General features: G+C 34.7%; 1 protein-coding gene across 8 annotated transcripts in view; it reads right to left on the bottom strand.

The window, feature by feature from the left end:
* The window catches only part of NEDD4 (NEDD4 E3 ubiquitin protein ligase), a 63,901-nt gene that overhangs the window by 9,337 nt on the left and 33,034 nt on the right, over nucleotides 1-21,530 (bottom strand). For 6 of the 8 annotated variants that reach the window (XM_030013680.1, XM_030013681.1, XM_041123351.1 and 3 more), the window contains 16 exons: nucleotides 17,597-17,647; nucleotides 14,658-14,719; nucleotides 12,617-12,719; nucleotides 11,563-11,732; nucleotides 10,853-10,970; nucleotides 10,559-10,726; nucleotides 8,688-8,753; nucleotides 7,903-8,022; nucleotides 7,243-7,449; nucleotides 6,095-6,166; nucleotides 5,799-5,853; nucleotides 5,649-5,707; nucleotides 4,601-4,666; nucleotides 2,064-2,293; nucleotides 1,311-1,432; nucleotides 1,141-1,211 (listed from right to left, as the gene is read on the bottom strand). In XM_030013680.1, coding sequence (XP_029869540.1) covers nucleotides 1,141-1,211; nucleotides 1,311-1,432; nucleotides 2,064-2,293; nucleotides 4,601-4,666; nucleotides 5,649-5,707; nucleotides 5,799-5,853; nucleotides 6,095-6,166; nucleotides 7,243-7,449; nucleotides 7,903-8,022; nucleotides 8,688-8,753; nucleotides 10,559-10,726; nucleotides 10,853-10,970; nucleotides 11,563-11,732; nucleotides 12,617-12,719; nucleotides 14,658-14,719; nucleotides 17,597-17,647 — 1,740 coding nt within the window. The remainder of the gene's footprint in view (nucleotides 1-1,140; nucleotides 1,212-1,310; nucleotides 1,433-2,063; nucleotides 2,294-4,600; nucleotides 4,667-5,648; nucleotides 5,708-5,798; nucleotides 5,854-6,094; nucleotides 6,167-7,242; nucleotides 7,450-7,902; nucleotides 8,023-8,687; nucleotides 8,754-10,558; nucleotides 10,727-10,852; nucleotides 10,971-11,562; nucleotides 11,733-12,616; nucleotides 12,720-14,657; nucleotides 14,720-17,596; nucleotides 17,648-21,530) is intronic. The other 2 variants (XM_030013682.1, XM_030013678.2) reach the window with 1 other exon arrangement.

Genomic DNA, 21,530 nt, shown 5'->3' with positions numbered 1-21,530 from the left:
GGACAGCAAAAACAGTATTAGATTAAAGAGACTGAATAAAAATCACTCTGCCCAGAACTACTCTAGATAAGAATCATTATCAGGGGAAAAAACAAACAAACAAGAAAATTGTAAGGACCATGTTTTCCTCTAAAAATGTTACATAGTATCACTCAAATATTTTCAGTCTCTGGAAGTATAAGAATACGTTTCTTTTTAATAATCAAAAGACACAAGCTAATTTAAAAAACAGGTTGAGAGCGCGATCCCAAAGATGTTTACTTTTAATTTAAGAACACTAGTGTCTAAAAATATTTTAAGAAAACATCATAGAAAGTTTAGAGTCAAGTTTTCAATACAGCTTAACTGACTTAAACCAGATTCTAGGTCTCCCTGATTTTCACTGGAAGTTTTAATTCCTACACAAGTTACAGACTGCTGATTTTGGCAGGGCATTCATTTTCTTCATAGTAGCTAGTGTGGGGCTATGTTTTGGATTTGTGCTGAAAACAGTGCTAATAATGCTGAGATGTTTTCCTTACTGCTGAGCGGGGCTTACACAGAATCAAGGCCTTCTCTGCTTCTCTCACCATCCCACCAGCGAGGAGGCTGGGGGTGCACAAGAAGCTGGGAGGGGACACAGCCGGGACAGCTGACCCCAACTGACCAAAGGGGTATTCCAGACCATATGATGTCATACTCGGTATATAAAGCTGGGGGAAGGAGGAGGAAGGGGGGACGCTCAGAGTGATGGCGTTCATCTTCCCAAGTAACCGTTAAGCATGATAGAGCCCTGCTTTCCTGGAGATGGCTGAACACCTGCCTGCCCATGGGAAGTGGTGAATGAATTCCTTGCTTCGCTTTGCTTGCGTGTGCTGCTTTTGCTTTACCTATTAAACTGTCTTTATCTCAACCCACGAGTTTTCTCACTTTTACCCTTCTGATTCTCTCCCCCATCCCACCGGGGGAGGGTGGTGAGCAAGGAGCTGTGTGCTGCTTAGTTGCTGGCTAGGGTTAAACCATGATACAGGCTTATAAAAGACGCAGCCTAAAATGTCTTTGAATCATGCAGTTTCAAACCTTCACGATGTCATTAAAGATATATAAAAAAGTTACTATGAACATGAAATCCTAACATACATGATAAAGCAAATTACATACCACAGACTCCATATCATGAAGCGTTATTGGTTTTTGGAGCATCATCTTGTAAAAAGGACGAATAAAAAAGGCTTTAAAGAAGAAGAAATAAATTGAACAGTATGTAACTTACAATTCAAAATATGCACAGTATTAATCTAAATATCATATTACATAAAATAAATACTAACCATCCAAAAGTTTGCCATGGTAAACAGCCATTCCAGCTACACGACCTATAAACTTGAAATAAGAGAGATGATCTTCATTGCAAAGTCCAGAGTTTGGATTGATCTGGAGAGTATAGTTATCTCTGAAGTTGAGGGAGGGAGCAGGGAAGAGAAAGAAAAACAAAATATTGTACTATTGGAACAGTCTCACATTTGAAGATCTGAAAAACATCCCTGGTTAAATAAGGTATTACTTTTCATCAGGTTGAAAGAATAATCATAATTGGATTTATAAATCACTAATCTAATATTAAAGAATACTCAATAGAAGATTCTATTAGCACAGTAGAAATAAAAGTTTTGAAACACCATTAACTAACTACCTTTGTAAGTTAGAGATATACCAAAGAGAAGGGATTAACTCCTATTAAAGTAGTCAGAGTAACATTCTCTGTATTATTTATTAAATACTGCCTTTTCTGTAAGTAGCAGATAGTTGCAAGCGTATGCTTGTCTATGCAAAGACGACATGGCTTATGTTAGACTGCTGAAAAAAAAACCAAAACAAAACCAAACCAAAACCAGCTACTGTCTCCACATTATTCTTCTGTCAAACAAAGAACTAGGTGCAGAATATTGCAGTTATTAACAACCCTCCTATACAGTTTAGGAGGTGAAAAAAGAAGTAATTCCATTCTTAAAGTATGTATAAGAAATACAATTGATCTGCTTTCCCTAACTAGTCTGCATTTCTTCTAGACCTGTATTACTTACGTAGCTGAATATTCGAACAATCCATAATAAGGATTAAACATTTCTTTAGAGAGAAGGAAGAACCATTCCCTGGCCACTCCTCCATAGTCTAAACCTTTTTCACCATCAAATTCAATCCAAAGTCTTGCTTTAAGGAAGTCTGCTCTCTTTACAGCTATAATTCTTCTATAAGAATCTTCAAGGATTGTTGTGCGATGAATTTTCATTTCAAATCTATTTGGAATATCACTCTAAAAAAAAAAAAAAAAAGAAGAAGAAATTAAAATACAGAATAATAGAAAAAAACCCAGCATCTTTTAGTCTTGCAAAGTATGCAAATTCTGTAAACAAAGAATGGCACACAAATCCTTTTCTTAAATAATTTGGAAACATAACACAATATGATTGACAAGAGGCTCTATTTACATACAATTCAACTAGCATGGAGAGTTTCAAAGTTCTATTTCACACCAAGAAAACAGGGTTAAAATAAGTTCTTACTGGTAACAGCATACGCTCTGTTGTTGTTCTGCATGCAGCAAGGCATGGAATCTTTTTTAACACTAAAAATTCATCACATTATAGGCTTGATTAAAAAAAAAAAAAAAAGCTCAGAGTTTATAAATAAAATTATTTTAGAACAATTTTACCTGACTTATTTCACCTTCTAGTTCAATATTCTAACTACAAGGCTAGGTGTCCCTTTCTCTTACTTAAGACATAGATGACAAACAAGTATTCCTACAATATTAAAATAAAATCAGTCCACTTAAAATTTGAAGTCACAGGAACAAATCGCAAGATTTATATTTACTATCATACAGGAAAATATTTAAATAAAAATATCCAAGGAGCTCATATTTGCTGCTGAGCTTTCAGAGTAAGCTCCTAATAAACCAGGAATAAAACTTTGCTGAATCATTAAATCACTATATGAGAACAGAGTATTTTCTTGATTTCACTTGTTTTCAGCCAGTTTATTTCAGCAATTACTTCAGGTAAAATGGAGAAATTCAGTGAAAGTGGGAACAGGAAATTTCAAGTCATGTTGCTCTATGACTAGATTAGGATGATGCAGTGAAACTCAATATATTTCAAATTCCAAAGAACTAGTCACAGTCTCAGTAGAAATAATGAATTTTTGAATGCAGAAATATTTAATAAATCACTCTGAACAGCACGTGTTCAGATATGCTTCCTTTTTATTTTCTTATACTCCTTAAATAATCTATCCTAAATTAAAAACAAACAAAACCGGGATGCTGCATTTAAATGTAATGCCTATTTATATTCAACAACAGCTTGAGCCAAACTACAAACAAAAAATAATTACTTGAGGTGCGGGAGCACATCATTTGTCATTTTCCAAGTTGCAAAATACTGTGCAATATTATATCTCTAATTTACAGGATGGCTGAAATATGTAGGTCTTTTTCATCATTTCAGAAAGCAGTAAATATTCCTAAACTAAAATAAATAAATAAATCCTGGTTTTAGTTGCAAACAAAGTTTTCAGAAAAAAGTTCAAGCAATAATAAAATCAATTACTAAAACCAAACTTACCTGATTAAAATAGTATTCAATAATTAAATCTCAGTAAAAATCAATCTGTTCCCCTAATTGTCATTTTGGTATTTGTGAATGCTTAAAATGCAATAGTAATATACGCTTTAAAATCTACTTGTGTATTTAATTCTTGAATTACTACAATTACATTGTGTGGCTGAGCTGTCTATCACTTCTCAGATTAGGATAATGACATTTGAATGAATGCCAAGCTTGTTTGACCAGGAACACCAAAAAATGAGGTCCACATATAGTTGTGTACAATGCTCAAAATGCATTTGTGTACAGCTCAAAATGCATAGGTTTCAGAACGGGTAGAGACAGACTTCATACATAAAAGGTGAAGTATGGGTCTAAACTCAAAGGCTATTATTATATATATAAAATATCTTCCAAGATACCAAGTTTGATTGCAGTTGTGCAAAGACTCATCGTTATCTGGATATCCAGATGCTATTTACAGTCTTTTATGCTTTGTGTTATAAAAATATCTGGCACTGCCACTTCAAAGTAGAACTTGCAAATGAGATGCATAAACTTAAGATTTTAAGGCTATAACAATTTATTAGTCATCTAGCCTGACCAAGATGACAGTACAGATTTCTATCTGGACAGTCTGAAATCTAGTTTGCGAACTTCTATTTCCATATTCTGAGTTCCAAAAACTATTATGTGCTAGATCAGTGATTTCCAAACTTTTCTGTTGCCAGCCTACTTCCAGGTTCACAATTTTTTTAACCTTTTAGAACTTCTTCTCTTTCAATCAGACTGCTTGCAGTCTCATCACTGCATAAAGTCACAAACCCTACTGTTAGGTTAAATGCTAATTGTTACCAAGTCGCTGCTTCACAAATGTATTCGCGATCAGACAGTAAATCTACCTTCCCTAAGCAGGTTACAAAGTTCAATTTCCTTTCACTGTAACCCAAGCTTTCCTTTGTTTAGGGACATAAGTTTCTTAACCTTCTGCTGGATTACTACTGATTACTAACCTGTTTCTTCAATTTCTTTCTGAAGAACTCATACTTCCGCTTATAGTCCCTGGAGTAAGGCACAGCCTTTGGGAAAAAAAAAAAAAGAAAAGGGGGGGGTGTGAGAAAAAGTGCTTGAGATACTCTAACAATTAATGTAATATAAACTAGTCTATATTTGTGAAACATAGACCATGCATTTAAGTTCTCAGAAAACAGGAATACGTGTTTTACTAAGTATCAGAGGAGACTTTCAATTTGTAAATACATGGAGAATTCAAAACATCTGGAATGAAAAGTACTTCTTTGTTCAGATCATTTGTTCTGATCAGTTCCATAGAATTTATCCGGTGCTTTACTATTAGCTGATGTAACTGACTAAGATCACTGACTGGCCCAGATCAAAGTGACCAAAATGCCTTTGGTGACTTACATAACGCATAGTCTTTCCTTGCTGTATCATGACAGACCTGGCTACAAACACCTCTATTTTCCATGGACAGAGAAGGTTGTTTACATATGTGGGCTATTAATAAACACAGATATCAGCTGAACACTAAAACCCATCTATAATTATAATGTGCACCATCTTTGCAATTAGTATGGGTAATTTTGCACTTCGGATTAAGTATCAAGGCTAGATAATTATTTTTCAGTTGGAAATTCATTCCATCCCTTTTAAAGCCATTTTCTTTTTTTTTTCTTGGGTTTTTTGTTTTGTTTTGGTTTGGTTTTTTTTTTAAGTTTACTTCATGAATTGAGCTAGTATTATTTTGGACACTGTGGATAAAAAAAAATAAATAAAGTCTCTTACCCACTTCAAATCCCACCCCCAGCCTATAAGGAAACTTTCTTACTACTCTGCAAACCGATTTTTCTTTCTGGCATTTAAAGACCATTTCCACAGAAAGCTTTCTAAACAGTCTTTAAAAAGAAATAAAAATGCCTTGTTCAAACACCCTGGAAGTTTCATCTTCTAGACTGAGTACCTGGTAAATGACAAGAGTTTGTTTGGATTCTATTAACAATATTCTTGAAAAATATGTAAAGCTACATAAGGAAAGCTTACTGGTCCAGTTATTGCCACATTTTGCAATCGAGGATCCTCCCATTGTGTTTTCTTTGTATCTGCAAGACATTTCTTAGTTAGTTCTGTTAATTTAGATAATGTTCAGAAACGAAAATGATGAGTTGGGGGAGAATACTACATTGTACATACTGTGATTTATGAAGAATATTCTTCCATCTGTGTGAGTTCTCTCTTCCCACCCTGGCTGTAAGAAGGAGACACTTCTATTATAAATTTCTGACTGTATAGTTTGCATAGACTTCAACATGATCTGCAGTTGGGGGCACTCCCCCCCCCCCCATATACTCTCAGCACTGGAATTCAAAATAGAGTATTTTTTGTATCAAAAAAGCAGGCTGCATTTTCTCATGTGCAAGTTTCGATAGTGCTAATTTAAGTATTAAAATTGTTGTATCTGCAAAACAAGTATAAAATGGTTTACTTACTGGTAATGGACCCAGGTCTACTGGATCTAGGGATCTCCTTGGATGAGCAGAAATTTTCAGTCTTGGATCTTCCTTTGAAAACAAAACAAGCAGCACGTTAAAATCCTTTTGTTTTGTTTTGCTTTTAATTTTTTCCTCTTTATTAGTGATTGTGTAAACAATATGCCTAGTACCAACTAGATAACTGTTGCATATTCTGCAGCCAGGTAGTTCCCTGGGGATTCTCAGTCCTCCAGTAGTTTACAATCATCTTGTAATGACTTCTCACTTTATTTTGTATATATATAGATACACACACACACACATATATACATATGTGTGTGTATATGTATATCAAACCTTCATTTGATTCAGTTTTAGTGTAATTGAGTTGAATTAATCTTTCCACATGGTTTCTGGCACACCTTGTGCTTTTTGGGTTTAGTGGTTGGTTTTTTTTGTTGGTTCATTGGTTGGTTGGTTTGGAGTTTCTTGGGGGGTAGGAGGAAGGTGTTTGTGTTAAATGAGGTATTTCCATAATCCTAAAGAAATGAGTATTCACTTTTAATCAATTTAATACATTTCTCTGTTTCTCTTTCACCTGACAGTAATACTGACCTACTCTTTAAATGCTGAAGTCCATCTATTAGCACTGCCTAGTGGTGTGCAGTGACACTCTGTGGAATTGGAGCTGTACAACTCCCTCATCCATATCGTAGCTGCATCTGGCCTGCTTTCTTAAGAATTCATAGAAATTTGCATGGTGCACTGTACCGTATGATAAATTCAAGGTAATGGATTTCCTGTTAAAGGTAAGTTTGCAAAACTGATTTCTGCTAACCGTGCATATAAGCTATCACAGTTTTACAGTTATGACATTAAGTGTCATTTAGGAGATGCTTTACACCTGCAGAACAGATTCCTATAGACATCAGTATTTTCCTCCTTCCAAGCTAAACTTTCAAGTACCAATACAGTTTGTAAAATTTGTAATGTTCTACTCATGATAGATATTTTAAATGACTTTGCATTTTTATTACCTATGTTCCTTAACAGACATAACACAGCTATCTTGTCACTAAAGAAGTCTACAGAAGCTTGCTGAAAGCAGCAAAGCTTTGACTTGACAGGAACTAGAATTTCAGTCCATAAGAGCAGTTTTCCATTACCCATGTTGTAGTTTTGGTATTGTGGTCAATAAAGAATGGTCTCCCATTGGGTGCATGTCGGACTTCCCAGCCTTTAGGGAGAAATCCTTGCTCCATTTCAGGCTGCTGCTGAGAAGACTGTTGTGATGAATCACTTGATGTTGCCTGTGGTTGTCTTCCTATAGAAATACTTTGCACAGCTGACAACTGACTTGTTTCCACAGCAGCCTATGGTAAATGACCAAAAAAAAAAAAAAAAAAAAAAAATCAAAGCCCTGTAGAGCAATACATTTTTTCTATTAGCCTATATTTCTGACTCATGAAAGCAGTTTCATAAAGCAAGTGCCAGACAATGCATAGATTTGTTTAGTCTAATATCAACAACATTGACTAACAATTACTGATTATGCTACCAGAGTTAAAAGAAGCCTTTCGGGTTTCTCAATCAGCTATCGCTCTCCAGAAGGGTTTCTTGGTACACTAATAGTAGAGTGACTTGCCATAAATATTACTGTTCCTAACTCTCGTTGCATTCTCTCAGCTATTTTCTGTAGTGCTTTACCAGTCTATGCCTTTCGCATGTTCTATTTCAAAGAGGTCTCTAAACTTTACTGATATTATGTGAGATGTTTAAAAGGTTAAATTAATAAAAACATGAATAAATTAGAAGACAGACAGTACCTGTACAACTGGCCTTATCCAGGTAGTGGTTCTAGAATTGTGATCTATATAATACGACCTCCCTTTTTCATCTTGTCGTTCTTCCCAGCCTGGGGGTAATCCAGATGAAGTAGGCAGTAACTAAATATTAGTGATAACAGAAGAAAAACAATTAAGAAAACCATGAAACTAACTGTGAAAAGGCTTTCCTCTGTCAAATTAAAACAACAAAACAAAACTATAATCCAGAAGGTTCATGATTTTCACAAACTGGATAAAACAGAAAAGCAGTTTTTAAGTCCTTGCTGAAGAGTATGAAGTGACAGAATTTTTTTTTTTTTTTTTTTTTTTTTAATTCAAGCTCCTCATCTAAAAGGATTCATTTATATACCTGGTTTAGACATGGCTGATCCAGCCTAGTACTTCCAGCTACGAGCTCACAGCTTGCAGTGTCACCATGAAAACATAATGTACGGATGGTGGTACAGCTTTTAATTACAAAGCAAACAATTTGAAAAACAAAACTCGTATCTTCATGGGAAGACTACTTCTTTCTGCAAGCTCTATCCATGCATTAAGCTAACGGTAAACAAAAACCACAGAGCTGGAACATGAAAGCTTTACAACTGAACTCTGATATTGCTAGACTCGTAATCGCAATTTTGTCAGGACAGCTGCCAGAAGCAGAATGCCAAATCTCATTTAAAATGTCAGCATGTAATATGTAGTTTAAAAAAAAAACAAAAACAAAAAAATCCTTCAGCTTCTCTGCTACACAAGCCTGTGTTTTTTGGAAAATGACATACCACCGGATGTGCAGGCTGCTCTTCAACTCTGTATGTTTGCAGACTACCTCTTCTGCTGGAATGGTTCTTGAAGTAGTGAAGAGGAATGACACATTAATTATTATTGCAGCTTTAAGGATGGCAGCAAACAGTCAACAAAAGTTATCACACTTTAAACTATTACAGTTTTTATCTTGAACAAAATGTCTTTTATTTGTTTTGAAATGTTGATTTAATATAATATTTTTGAAACTCCTGTTTTAACACTGCTAGAAACATTAAGATCACAGTGTCTGTTATATCCTTAAAACAGAATAATACAGATGCTTGTGAAAGTTCTGAAAACCCTAACAATAGATGCTTTGGCACGTAAAATGTTAATTGCAACCAGTTATATTACAATTGAATTTACAGCATAGAACTTACTGCATTATCTTGTCAGTAGACTAAAGCCTGTGATATATCAGAGCTAACACAACTTTTCAGAGAGTAGATTAAGTTAATAATGACAAGATATGAGAGTCTGAGACATCCAGTTTGAGAAGAGTAATTCAATCCCTGGACTTTGCATAAGCATCCACCATTCTGCCTAGAGCCATATTTAGATCTCATTTGTATTTCATCTTGCTCCAGAATTTCCCCGATTATTTGAAGGATTTTTCCCCTATCTACATACCCTTTTAGAACACTTCAAAGAAAAGGCATGATTAAATTTTTTAATTTATTTTTTGGGGGGAGTGATGGAGGTGAAGGGAGGCAAGACTGTCATTCTAGCTGGCTCTTGCAAATAATTTGAACATCTGCCTCTACCTTTGCTTAGGCCACCCAAGCAAGCTGAAATAACAGTTTTCTTGCTATCCATAAGATTCTCAATAGCAGAGATCAAATAAAGTTTTGTTATTCTCACTTCACTGTTTCCAGTGACACTAGTGATGCTTTTGCACAAACTTAGAAAAACATTACCATTCCAAACGTAAATTTGGAATTGACTTTCTCAGCATCACAAAAGCTAATGATTTTATTTAAATACCAAAATCTTACAGACTAGATGATCTGGGTCACCTCTATAGGCTTTCCTCAATGGACAGTGGATTTCTCAAGCCACATATCAGGTTACAAGGCTGTTTGTGGAGCTTGGGTTTCACAAGACAGCTGAGCTTATTTGATTGCTTGCTACCACCAAAAAGACAAGTCTCACTCCTGGCTATGTACTCCTGCTGCTTCCCTTTGTCACTGTAGTATTTGTCAGACAACCTAGCATGCCATTTCAGCTTGCTGAAACTGCAAAAAAACAGAGTTGGGGAAACAAGAGAATAGTTTTCTGCTGGGTTAGAAAGCTGAACAGACTCACTGAGAGGTCACACAAGTTTCACAACTGGCTCAAGGGCTGTGGAACTGTATGAGTGAGGTCCCTTTTTTACTGCTATGGAGTCACCAGGTTTACTCAGCCCAATCATAAAACCTTATCCCAATATTCACAATGAAAAATGAGTTATCTTCAAGCTTGTCCTAGTGGAAAAAGTAACCAATATAGCACACCTCCCTTAGAAACAAGCTTTCAGGATACAGACAGCTTCCTTCATCTGTAGTTTTCCGCAGCACTCAGTATGACACTAGAATAAGAGGTATTTACAGACTGAAAACTAGTTCACGCAAGTCTGCTTTAATCTAAGGCAGAAATTAATATAAGCAAAGTGGGGAAGAATAAAATGTTTGCTTAGATGGGGTTCTATAGTAAAAAGATTACTCTTAAATTCACTGCATTCAAGATGAAATTAAAAATATAATTGTTAATATGAAGTATTTCTGGATCTAATTCTATCAGTAGTAACATTTGGTCCCAAATATTATAGGTATTTCTGTACATTAGAAAAATGAGAAAAATAATTTACAGTATAGGCTGCTGATTGGCCAGTAGCTGAACTTCCAGAGGTAGTAAGTCTGGTATTCAATTCTTCTGCAAGATGAGTCTGTATATCACAATTACTCTGTGAGGGAGGTATTTGAAGGTTCTGATTGCTATACATTGTTGCTTCATCTTCAGTTATAATTTCCCAGCTCTTTAAAAAGAAAATAAAGAAAAAGCACTTTAAAAAGTAATTCCAAGTTACAAACAGTTAAGACAAGCTTTTTTACTAGATTAAAAAGTTACTTGCATTTCAGAAATATTTAGAGATTGTTTTTACCTCAGGGGAATCTCTGTTGTCTAGATTTTCTGTATCCTCTGATATCTGTCGCCGATGAGTGAACACATGCTGGGCCTCCAACTGCACACTACCAATATCTGCAGCAGCTACGTTGTCCCTATTGGGGTGGGGAAGTCAGCATACAGTAGCCATATTTTATCTTTCAACAGTAAGCTAGGCTAACAGCAAAAACATACATTATAGTCATTTTGGCAGAAGAAAAAAAAACAGTCATGAGCTATAAAAGTTAATGTAAACTGCTTAAAAAGAATAAGCATTCATGTCAGCATGAAGTGTAAGTTAAACTGAAGAACCAGATAGCACTCCAGGTATTATTTTTGTAATTCACATGCTGGGGGGGGAATCTGAAAAAAACAAGGTAAACAAATTAATGCAGTCCCTGCTGGGAAGGAGGAACCAGGCTTAGAGCTGGAAAATAATTTCCTTTCCATTACTACAGTTATTATCTCTTACAATTACAACCAGTTTCTATTTGAATGCATACTTCCAGAGAACAGGAAGAGTACTGTGCAGTTAAAATGATCACTAGCCAGTGACCATTACCTGTGGGCTTAAAGGTTAAGCTATGGAAAGCTCTCTACTAATTCTCAAGCTGTTCACTTTCTAGCTCTCTTTGCTTTCAACATAACTAGAGTTAACTAGTTACACTGATTAATATAAGACTTGAATTTTCAGGCCAAAAGACATACTGAGCAGTTGGTCTTTTCCACTGTGTTCTTCTGAACTCATGATTGACATAGTAGGTCCTGCCGAGGATGTCTTGCCTTTCTTCCCAGCCTGAAGGTAGCGGAGGAGATTCCTGCTGCTGCTGTTGTGGCTGGCTGGCATCATCTGGTTGGTCCAATATAATCCACCCAGGCTAAAAGGTATAACGTTAACCACCTTTAATATTACCAAAGCTGAAAAAGTATCTCAATTTATTAAACCACCCCCCTTTTAAGGTACAGTCCCACTACATCTTAAGCCAGTAAGATTGGCTCCAGGTTTTATTGTGTATATTTCTCATTAAATGATAGAACAAATTATGCATGCAGAAATCTTACTTTTAATTCAAGTTCCTTAAACATATTAGCATCAAAAGTTGTTTATTCCAGGAAAGTAAACAGCATTCACAGAATAGATTAAAAGAAGTAAATAAATTTCATTTCATACATATGCTGCAAATGTACTAGTCAGATGATCATACCATTTTGTAACAGAAAGTTTAATCACAGCAAAGGTAGTAATGCTGATTAGAGTTAAGTCTTGAAAAGAATTCCATTGATCTAAATGGGATGTGCTTACAAAGATTACAAATGTAAAGTGGTTAAGATCAAAATATCCCTATAAATTGGAGAGAGCTGAAATTCTAAAACCAGCAAGATGTCACTGGCTGGCTGGCTGGCTGGGGTCACACAATGTTAAACTGCAGTAAAAATACTGGGCAACAATACTTCCATTAATTCTAAAACAAGACAAGTTACACAGACATATGGCAAGTCAGTACCAGAACAAAACCAAAAGTCTAATATATGTTTTCCTTTTTAGATATACTGACAAAGCCACCCCTTTAGTTAGAAAAACCACTCCAGAATTTTTATGCAGACTTACAACTTATACAAGATACAAGTAATTGCTTTTAACTGGTTTGTTTCTAAAACACTGTATAGCTTAGTGATTCCTAACATTCATTTTTACTGTAAATACCCTTAATAGCTGAAGACATTTGCCAGGTTTTTCAGCAATAAATACATCTTTTCGCACCTCTAATTCTTCAGCCTGTTCTGTGGTTTCTTCTTCAGACCCATTGCTTTTAGGTAAGTAAGTCATTTTTAATCTAAGGTGGCCTTTAACTCTTGATTTATGGCTGCAGAAGAGAAAATAAAATGTTCTTATTGTGCACTTGTGAAATTGTTACCTGGAAATAAAATAGCTGAAAAAAGCACAGCTAGAGGATTATTCTTAAGTTTCTTAACACAAACTTGGCTTTGTATAGTTTAAATTAATGAAGTTCTATAATGGTATTGAGTTTTTAGACTACTGAATACACCTTGATATTATGTACCATAACTGGAAACCTTTCTTTCCAACTGACTCTTCCGAAAACTTCCCTAGTATCCAATGCATAACAATCACGAACAAGAAAATAAGAATAATGACAGTTTAATTCATATACTTATAATAATTTGACTGTGTGCAGACAATCTATCAAGCGTTGTTTCAACCTACAGGACTACTTTTCCTAAAACTTTAAGTTACAGCAAGCTCATATACTTCAGCATCCGCCCCTCTGTATTTAGCTTAATGCATCATTAGAAGCCTGAAAATAGGATGTTCCCATTTTGATTTTATTTAATTTTTTCACTTCGTAAAGAAATCTGCCAAATTATCTCGTCTGTTTGACTACTGGTATAAACCAAAAGGAAATAAAAGTCCTGAAAATATCACTAGTGAGTCAACTGGATACCTGCACATCATCTTATTAAAAGATAAAAAAGCCCAACACATCACTAAAGTCTAATGCTTTGCCTTATTTTTTTCCATGCAGAAAAAATTATTTAGATTTTCTGATATCCAGAAAAACATTTCATGTTGGATTATAAACATGTTCATTCAGATCATATTTTGGTTTCAGAAAAGCCCACATCCCTTTGAAAAAGGAGGTAACCTACTATCTTACTTTCCGATACAATAGTTAAAGTAATTCATTTCAGATTATTAACATGTTAATAATTCTTACTCAGCTTGAGGTATTGGGAAGGTAGTAATCTTATTATTAATATTTCTGTCTAAGCATAAACAATACTAAAGCATCTAAAAGTTACAAGATTTCAAGGCAGAAAAGTGCCTCAAACTGTGACAGTATCTCTTACTACAAAGTATTGCCAAATTCATGTGGTAGCCACTACAAGAAGAGGTCAGATTAACAAGCAACAATTTAAGTTAATTTATGTAGAGACAATAAATATTATTCTTCATTCATTTATAGGATAGGAAATGTTACATTCAGAAAAACAGGAGATCAAAATGAAACTTGACAGTCACTAACCCTGTTAAAACCATTGATGTGCTAAAAATCAATAAATGTAAAATACTTAAAAAATATTTCTGTTACCAACATGGCTAAGAAAGATCTACAGATCCCACATGTTTTGATGTTATTTTTAAACTGGAAGCTATTATCTGAAAAACACTGACATGCATTTTATGTATTTTATTTCTAATAAAAGTTGCTAAAACCTGCTCAGATTTAGGTTAAGAATCTACATTTTAAAAACAAACACGAAATGCATAACACTAATATCAGTGTCAAAGTGTTACCTATCATTTAAAAAAATCCTTTGTTTTTTTTTTAAACACAGGCCTTCCTAAATGTTAAGCAGCTTTTCAGTTTAAGTTTTGTTATGTTTGTAATTAAGGTCACATGAAACTGCTTACTTGAAACAGGCAAACAAAAGACACAGGAAGGCAGGAAACAATTTCAACTTGAAAAGGGATAAATGAGTTATGGCATAACATTGGTCACTGATTTCACTGTTCAGCGAAATAGTAAATTGTTCAGATGAAGTTATAATGTGAATTATATCATGGCCTGAAGAAAAATGGTTTATTCTTACCAAACAATCTGTAAGTTTCTAAACAAATGCTGACTTTTTAGTAGAACTACAAATATCTTACTCCATTGATGCTCAAATTTCTTTGATGAAAACATAAAAATTTAGACAATATTTAGATATGTACAAGTAATTACATAACAGCGTTGTTTAGATATGAAAGTTAGAATTTTTATGTGGCATTTACTAACCTTCTTGGATGAAGAACAAAATCCTTGAATGTATATGGTCTCTCCATACTTGGATTTTCTGTCTGGAATAAGACAAGTTTTTTCAAGAAAAAAACTGTATCAAACACTTGAAGCTAAAGAAAATTATCAGAAATTTACAATGAGTTTCTTTAAAGGCCACATAACATTTTAAAATTTAAATTATAGATTTAGGTACAATTAATAGCAATACCAGATTTAATCTTACTAATAAGACTAATTCCCCAGTTCAAGAAAAAAAAAAACCACCTTTCAGTATATACCTATATTACAGTTTCTGAAGCACAGAAAAAAAACAGTTTAGCCTGAAATCAAGAAACAGATTCTCAATTTTCACATTTAAAAGATCTACCATACCTCTTTTTTTTTCCCCTCAGTATTTTTCAAATATTTTTTACACAAAACATACATAGAAAGCCATTTCTAGCTTTAGGACTTGGGAGATAAGAAAAATAACCACAGAAGAATCCATTCTGAGAACACCTCTGTCCTGACTCACGAAAGTGAAGTTGCTCAACAGAAATAAGCACAGACGTAAAGAGACATAATTTTATAAATATACCTCCCAGGTACAGGTAAAGAAATATTTATGAGGGATCATGAAAGTAAACAAAGATATTTATTTTTCTAATTAACATAAATATTTATAATCCATCTGAAGTTCTGCAATTCTTAAAAAAACATTAGATTTTGACAATACCGTATGTTTAGAAACATTTGTAAATCTCTAAGTCTTCCCCACCCCACCACCCTTTTTCAGCTGTTTGTAAATTCTGGGGAGTAACTGAAGGCTGTTGTTAATCAATGCATTTTAACTCTTTCAATAAGTACTGTATAATATGAGAAAAAACTTGCAATTGCTATATTTGTAGGCCTTTTAATTAAGAACAATGGTACATGATGCAATCCTCAAAGGCTGAACTAGTTCCATAATAGTATTTTCAAAAACATCTAACATGTGTCAATGTTTGATTGGAAAGAAACAAAAATCCAGGATCTAAAGGTTAGACATTATTAAGTTAGAGATTTTAGAATTTTATTTGCAACTGTTGAACTTTGTTATGAGAAAGTCCTAAGATTAAGCTGACTAAATTTTACTGAATGTGGTAACTATTACACGGAATCTCAGAAAGAAAAATGCTCTCTTGTATTTCAGACATTTCAGTGTAAGCTCTTATTAATACAATTTAGAAATACTACATTCAAGTTTAAGTCTTCCACCTTCACTGAATTAAAATGCAGATCTTCAATCCCATAATGATACATGTATTACACTGGTGCTATCTGCAAGATCAGGTTCTATACTTATAAAATTAATTGTCTTACAACTAAGGTAAATACTTCTCTGAAATTAAAATGGAATTAAGCTTGGCTTTTGGTTTTGTGGGGTTTGGGGGTTTCCCCCCCTCACCCTCCAGCATTACATTACTTCTACCAACACACACACTAAGACACTGTGGAAATACATCACAGGGGAGAGAAGAAGAAAAAAATTATCTTCTTAATCTAAGTTTTATAATTATTTTTCTGACTTTCCAAAAGAACAGTTACCTTAGATTCAATGCTAGATTACACTTGGATTAATACATTTTGGTTTTGCAAAGAGCAAATTCATATCTGCCAACTATCTTACTAACTTACTTGCCAACTATCTTTACTAATTTACCTTGCAGATGATTTGCCCTTTTTACATGTCCCTGATTACCAGCTCTTTTTAGTTATGAACAGCCTGCATTTGCGTAGTATCAAGCAAAACTAAAATTGCATGTAATAAAGAATTTATAAACTGATTTTATTTATCCAAGATATATTTACTTAAGTAAATGAAAAACTTTCAAAAAACCCACCTATATTTGGGCCAATAAAGTACAATGGATTTAGATGGCAAGACCAAGTAATTAAGAACAAGGAAACAGGAAGACGGAAACAAAGAGGAGACAGGGAAAAGTCAACGTTTGAGGAAGGTAAGAAAATAGCCATGGAAATACTCAAGTGAGGCTCTGTAAATTAGTTCATGGAAAAAAAAAAAAAAGGGGGGGGGGGGAGAGAGAGAGAGAGAAAGGAAATGCACCAACATCTCCCAAAAAACTTCAGATATTGCTGTCCAGCTTATTAGTGGGAAGTGAAAACACAGACAGTCTTCTCCAGAGGGACATTACAGCCAGTCTTTCCCAGCCACCTAACCGAGGGAGAGGAGTTAATGTGATCTCACATCCCAGTTACAGTGGGAAACAGGACATATCTGTAACTACTCCCGACACAGTTCTTACTGGAATGAAAGAACAACTGCTCTTGGAAAGGTTTTGCTGCAGTTGTTATCCTGTCTTTGCTGATAAATCTGTTAGTATTTGCTAATATTTTGAGACCTCAGAAGAAAATGAGAAGGCTTACTTATTTCAATGTTCTTGGTGATATTTCTTTAAAACTAACAATGTGCTTTGCAAAAGGAATACAGAAACAAACAAACAAAAAATAATGTACACAGCAACACTAGCTCTATTTCCCACTTACCCTCTTCTGTATCTGTTTATGGGAATAAGGAATATTAAAAGTAAATTTGTAGACTTTAAAGAAAATAGTTTAAGAAATATGGCAATAATTACAATCTCTTCTTGTCTTTAAGACTGTTTCAAACCTTGTATTTTTATTCTTGAAAAAGCTAAAAGCACTTCTAACTCTCATAGCAGCAGAAACCAATATCTAAACACAAGGTAACCTACATCTTTTGATAAAGATCAGCACTAAAAAACCCTAACAAATCCACAAAAGAAAACCAAACAAAAAACCCACAGAGCAGGAGAATTTAATCACCTATATTATCAGTACAGTTAACTTCCTTAGATGACTAATACAGTTGCATACAGAATCATTTTTCCCTTTCGCAGTCTTAAAACAAAAACAAACAAACAAAAAATACAAACCGGTAACTGATAAAGAGGAATATCCACTTGCCCAAGAAAATCATCTCGAGTCTACAGAAAATAAAAACAAACAAAAACACAGAAAGTTTAAAGTTGCAAGTGTTTTAAAAACATTGTTCCAAACCCTGATAACATAGTAATGCTTTCTAAGAATTTGAAGACACTCTTAAATTATAGACAACAAAACTTGTTCTGTACAGAACGAGTTCTGATTGACCCAACACTCAGAGCCTTGGACAGTTCTGCCTTCCTCAAAATAAGTGAGGTATGAGGGAGCTGGGGGTGGTGATTTAGATTGTTTTTTAAATCATATAGACTAATGGTAATACAACCAGGAGAGAGTTGTTCAGCATCAGGACGAAGATTGTCAGCATCTCCAGTAGAAACATCGTCCTAAAGGGCAAAGAGTAAAGACATTCTTTCCCCTTAGCTGCTTCAGTAAAATAATTGTCTTGGTATATGGTTAGGCAACTAAACATTTATCACAGATTAACACAGAACTAAAGACTTTCCTCCTAGGAATGCCTGACAATTTCTAAAAGCCTAGGCAGCTGTTTAAAACAGATATACATATGAACTTTTTTTTCCTTTTCAAATAATACAGCTACTGTCAAAAGTAAGACAAAATAAGCAAAAATAAGTTTAATCTGTGATAAGTGCTTTGGAAGTTCCAGCAATTCCAGCATTCCCAAGTCTGGCAGCAGGAGCTTCAAGTTTGGCATTTCCCCTACCCTCTGCCCAACATTCCTGTTGACACCTGAAAATGTGCTAAAATTTGTTATATCTATGAAAAAATACCATTTGCCTATGCACATTGGGGATTCTAGCTTTAACAACTAAAATCTGAAAGATTCTGCCCCGACTTGGATGTCCGGACTGTCTGACTACGACCAGACTATGAATGCAGCAACTTTGCAGCCTGATTCCCTCCAGCCTACACTGTAGCACCAGGGTAGGGACTGACAATACATGGCATCATTGTACAGTTTACTTTTGATCATTGATTTTTGCCTGCCAAAGAAATTAAGATTTTAGTAATTTAGATAATTTCAGTATTTGCCAATAATCACTGCCAACAGTCAAAGTACTTAACTTGACTTCTTACTAGACTACTGGAGCATATGCGGAGTTGTTTCAAGTTCATTTGTGATTTTAAAGCCTTTGCGAACCTCCACAAAAGCAAGAAAATTTATTATATGGGTCATTTAACATGAAGACATATCACTGCTAAAATCAAGAGAGCATGAATATTTTAAAAGGTGTTTATAAGCCAATAGCATTTTTAAAAAATCTACACCATAACAAGGCTACGCTTTTTCACAGAGACAGAGTAAGGAACTGTGAAAGTCTTCAACAGCGTAGCCTGTGCAGCCTCTGGATTTCTAGTCTTCCTGATTTTTCCAGCTAACAGAAGATTTGATGCCTATTCTTTCCTAAATCTGTTGGTGTATCACAAGCTCTTATTCAAGCTCATCACCCAAGGATTTTGATGGCCTTCTTCCATAAAACTTTCCACTATGAGGCTCTGCATCTCACCAACATCTATTCCCTTCACCTCTGGGCAAAGCCGTGTATTTCACTATTCTTCTAGCAGTCCAGTTCTACTCATTTTTTTGTCCCATTGACGGCATTCTCCATTCAAACAGCTCTGACATTAAAGGCTATAGGTATTTCTTGAAGCAGTTCCTTCTCCCTTAATAATTCTGGTATTCTTTTTCTTTAGCTCTGTTGTCCTAAGTTTGTCCATTTAATTTTAAATCGTACATGTATATGGAGAACCAGTGCCACACATTTGTATAAGCTCTAATTTTTACACCTCCAAAAAGCACAAGTAGACTGCAGAGCTTGTCATAGATGATAACATGCTAGAAACCTAGAGATACATAACTTTAATTTGTAGTGTGTACGTCTTATATTCAGATTTGAAGGGGGTGGGGGGATGGAAATGAAAAAAAAAACTACCCACCTTTTTAGTTCAAAAACTCATTTGAGATAGAAAGCCTCAACAGGTTTTCATACCTGAAGAGTCTGAAGCTTCCCTGAACTACTGAAGGAAAACTTTCTGTACTATTATAGACCACAAGCTTCTGGAAAAATATAGCTATCATTTTTGCCTATAAGGTTCTATTTAAAATGGCACGGCACATACCTTAGACATGTTAAAAGGCTTGGTATTTGTAAAGTTCTTGGCAATCCTCAAGTGGAACATGCCTTTCAAATAAATTACTGGAATGTGGGACAAAAGTCTGTTGTATTTTAGAAAACCTCAGAACATTGTGTTTGTTACCAGCATTATTTTAGTACAGGCTCCTGTTATTCACTTTATTATTCTGCTGTCTCTCCTGCTATTTTTAGCACAGCTAGCCTCGATAACCAACCTTTAACATTACTTTCTCCTCCAGCCAGAGAGTAAAATCCTCCAGTGGAGATTTTTTGTTGACCTCCAAACAACTAATACATAGATCAGATAGCAGGAATGCTCTTTAGCAATGTGCCTCACTATGACAAGCTGACTAACTGCCTTCAAAGAAGTGCCAAAGAAGCTTTGAAACAGACATCAAACACGTTAACAATTAAATGCCAATGGAGTTGAAACTGTTTGGATCTCTGTTTCATGAGAGCAGGCATCCCAGTTTTTTCCGAGACAGACAAGTGGGTCAGTTGTTCTTGTCAACTTCTAATTTCTTACCAGCCAGAGAACTCAAACTTTCTGCTTGCCAAACCATAAGTGCATAAACCTCAATTAATGCTATAATACACTAACAAAGAGGCCTTTTATTTTACTGATTCGTTGGTTTAGTCTATAGAAAGTTATTAAAAACATGTGAGGACAGACAGCTGCTGTATACAATACATTTAAAGAACTCTAGTGCAATGCCAAAGTGAGTGCTCAAAGAGGAAAAGCACCAAAAGAAAGTAATCCAGTCCAAAACTCATTTGCATCTATTTTATGAATACACACTTAATAAGCCTTAACAGTTAAGATTTGAGATTTTTTTCTGCAATTCCCATCAGAAACTGGATAGAAGGAGACTTTAAACAGACATGCTTATCTGAGTCACACACTTAAAAGCAGTACTGAGAATATTACCCATAATTTACCACGTTTGAAGACAGTTAACTGAATTTAATGCCTTTCTTAATTGCTTTCTTAATTCACAGTGCCTTTTGAAACAGCTTTTGTATAAGACCAGGGTGTTGAAATAACAGGTATTTTCTCTACCAACTTCTGTGACTAATTTTCCTTGGTGTTAGTGCATGAATTAGAACTTAAGTATATTCCCAGTCTTCTTCTAACTAAACAGACAGCTATTTGTGCATAAGTTGGTCTTCACACAGAAATCTACAACTGTATGGCAAAATGAGAAAGCATACAGCTTCTACTGGAGGGAATATAAAGTATCAATTGAAACCGAAAAAACAAACAGTGATCCTGACTATCGCTGCTTAAGAAAACACGAGCTCAATAGATCCCTTATAAAACCAACATTCTTCTTGCTTAAACATCAACATTAGTTACAAGCTTGATGAGAATGAAAAACAAAAAAAAACAAAAAAAAAAAAAAAAACCAAAAAACCCCCCCCAACTTTCCTGAGCTACACTAGCAACCAAGTATTTTTTTTTTCATGCTGCGCTGAGTATATTATTTGGTTCTCTAGAACTCTAAATTGAGAAAAGTGAGCTTTTTTCTTCCATAAAATACTGCCAGCATATGCTATTCATGACAGGAAAATAACAGTTTAAAAAAAAAATTCAATTATGTTAAGATCTTACCAAATTCATAGATTCTAAAAGTAATGTTTTCTCTATCTTGCAAAGCAATAAATACTTTGTTGCATGTATTTTTAAGGGGTAGAGGTAGATGGTGAGAAGAGTTGTTTTTTTTTAATGACATGTAGGCATTTCTTTTTAGTTGGCATCTATGATCAACTA

This window comes from Aquila chrysaetos, chromosome 5 (assembly GCF_900496995.4).
Source record: "Aquila chrysaetos chrysaetos chromosome 5, bAquChr1.4, whole genome shotgun sequence".
NCBI lineage: Eukaryota > Metazoa > Chordata > Aves > Accipitriformes > Accipitridae > Aquila > Aquila chrysaetos.
The sequence above is the reverse complement of the archived record's forward strand: the minus strand, read 5'-3'. Positions and strand labels throughout refer to the sequence as shown.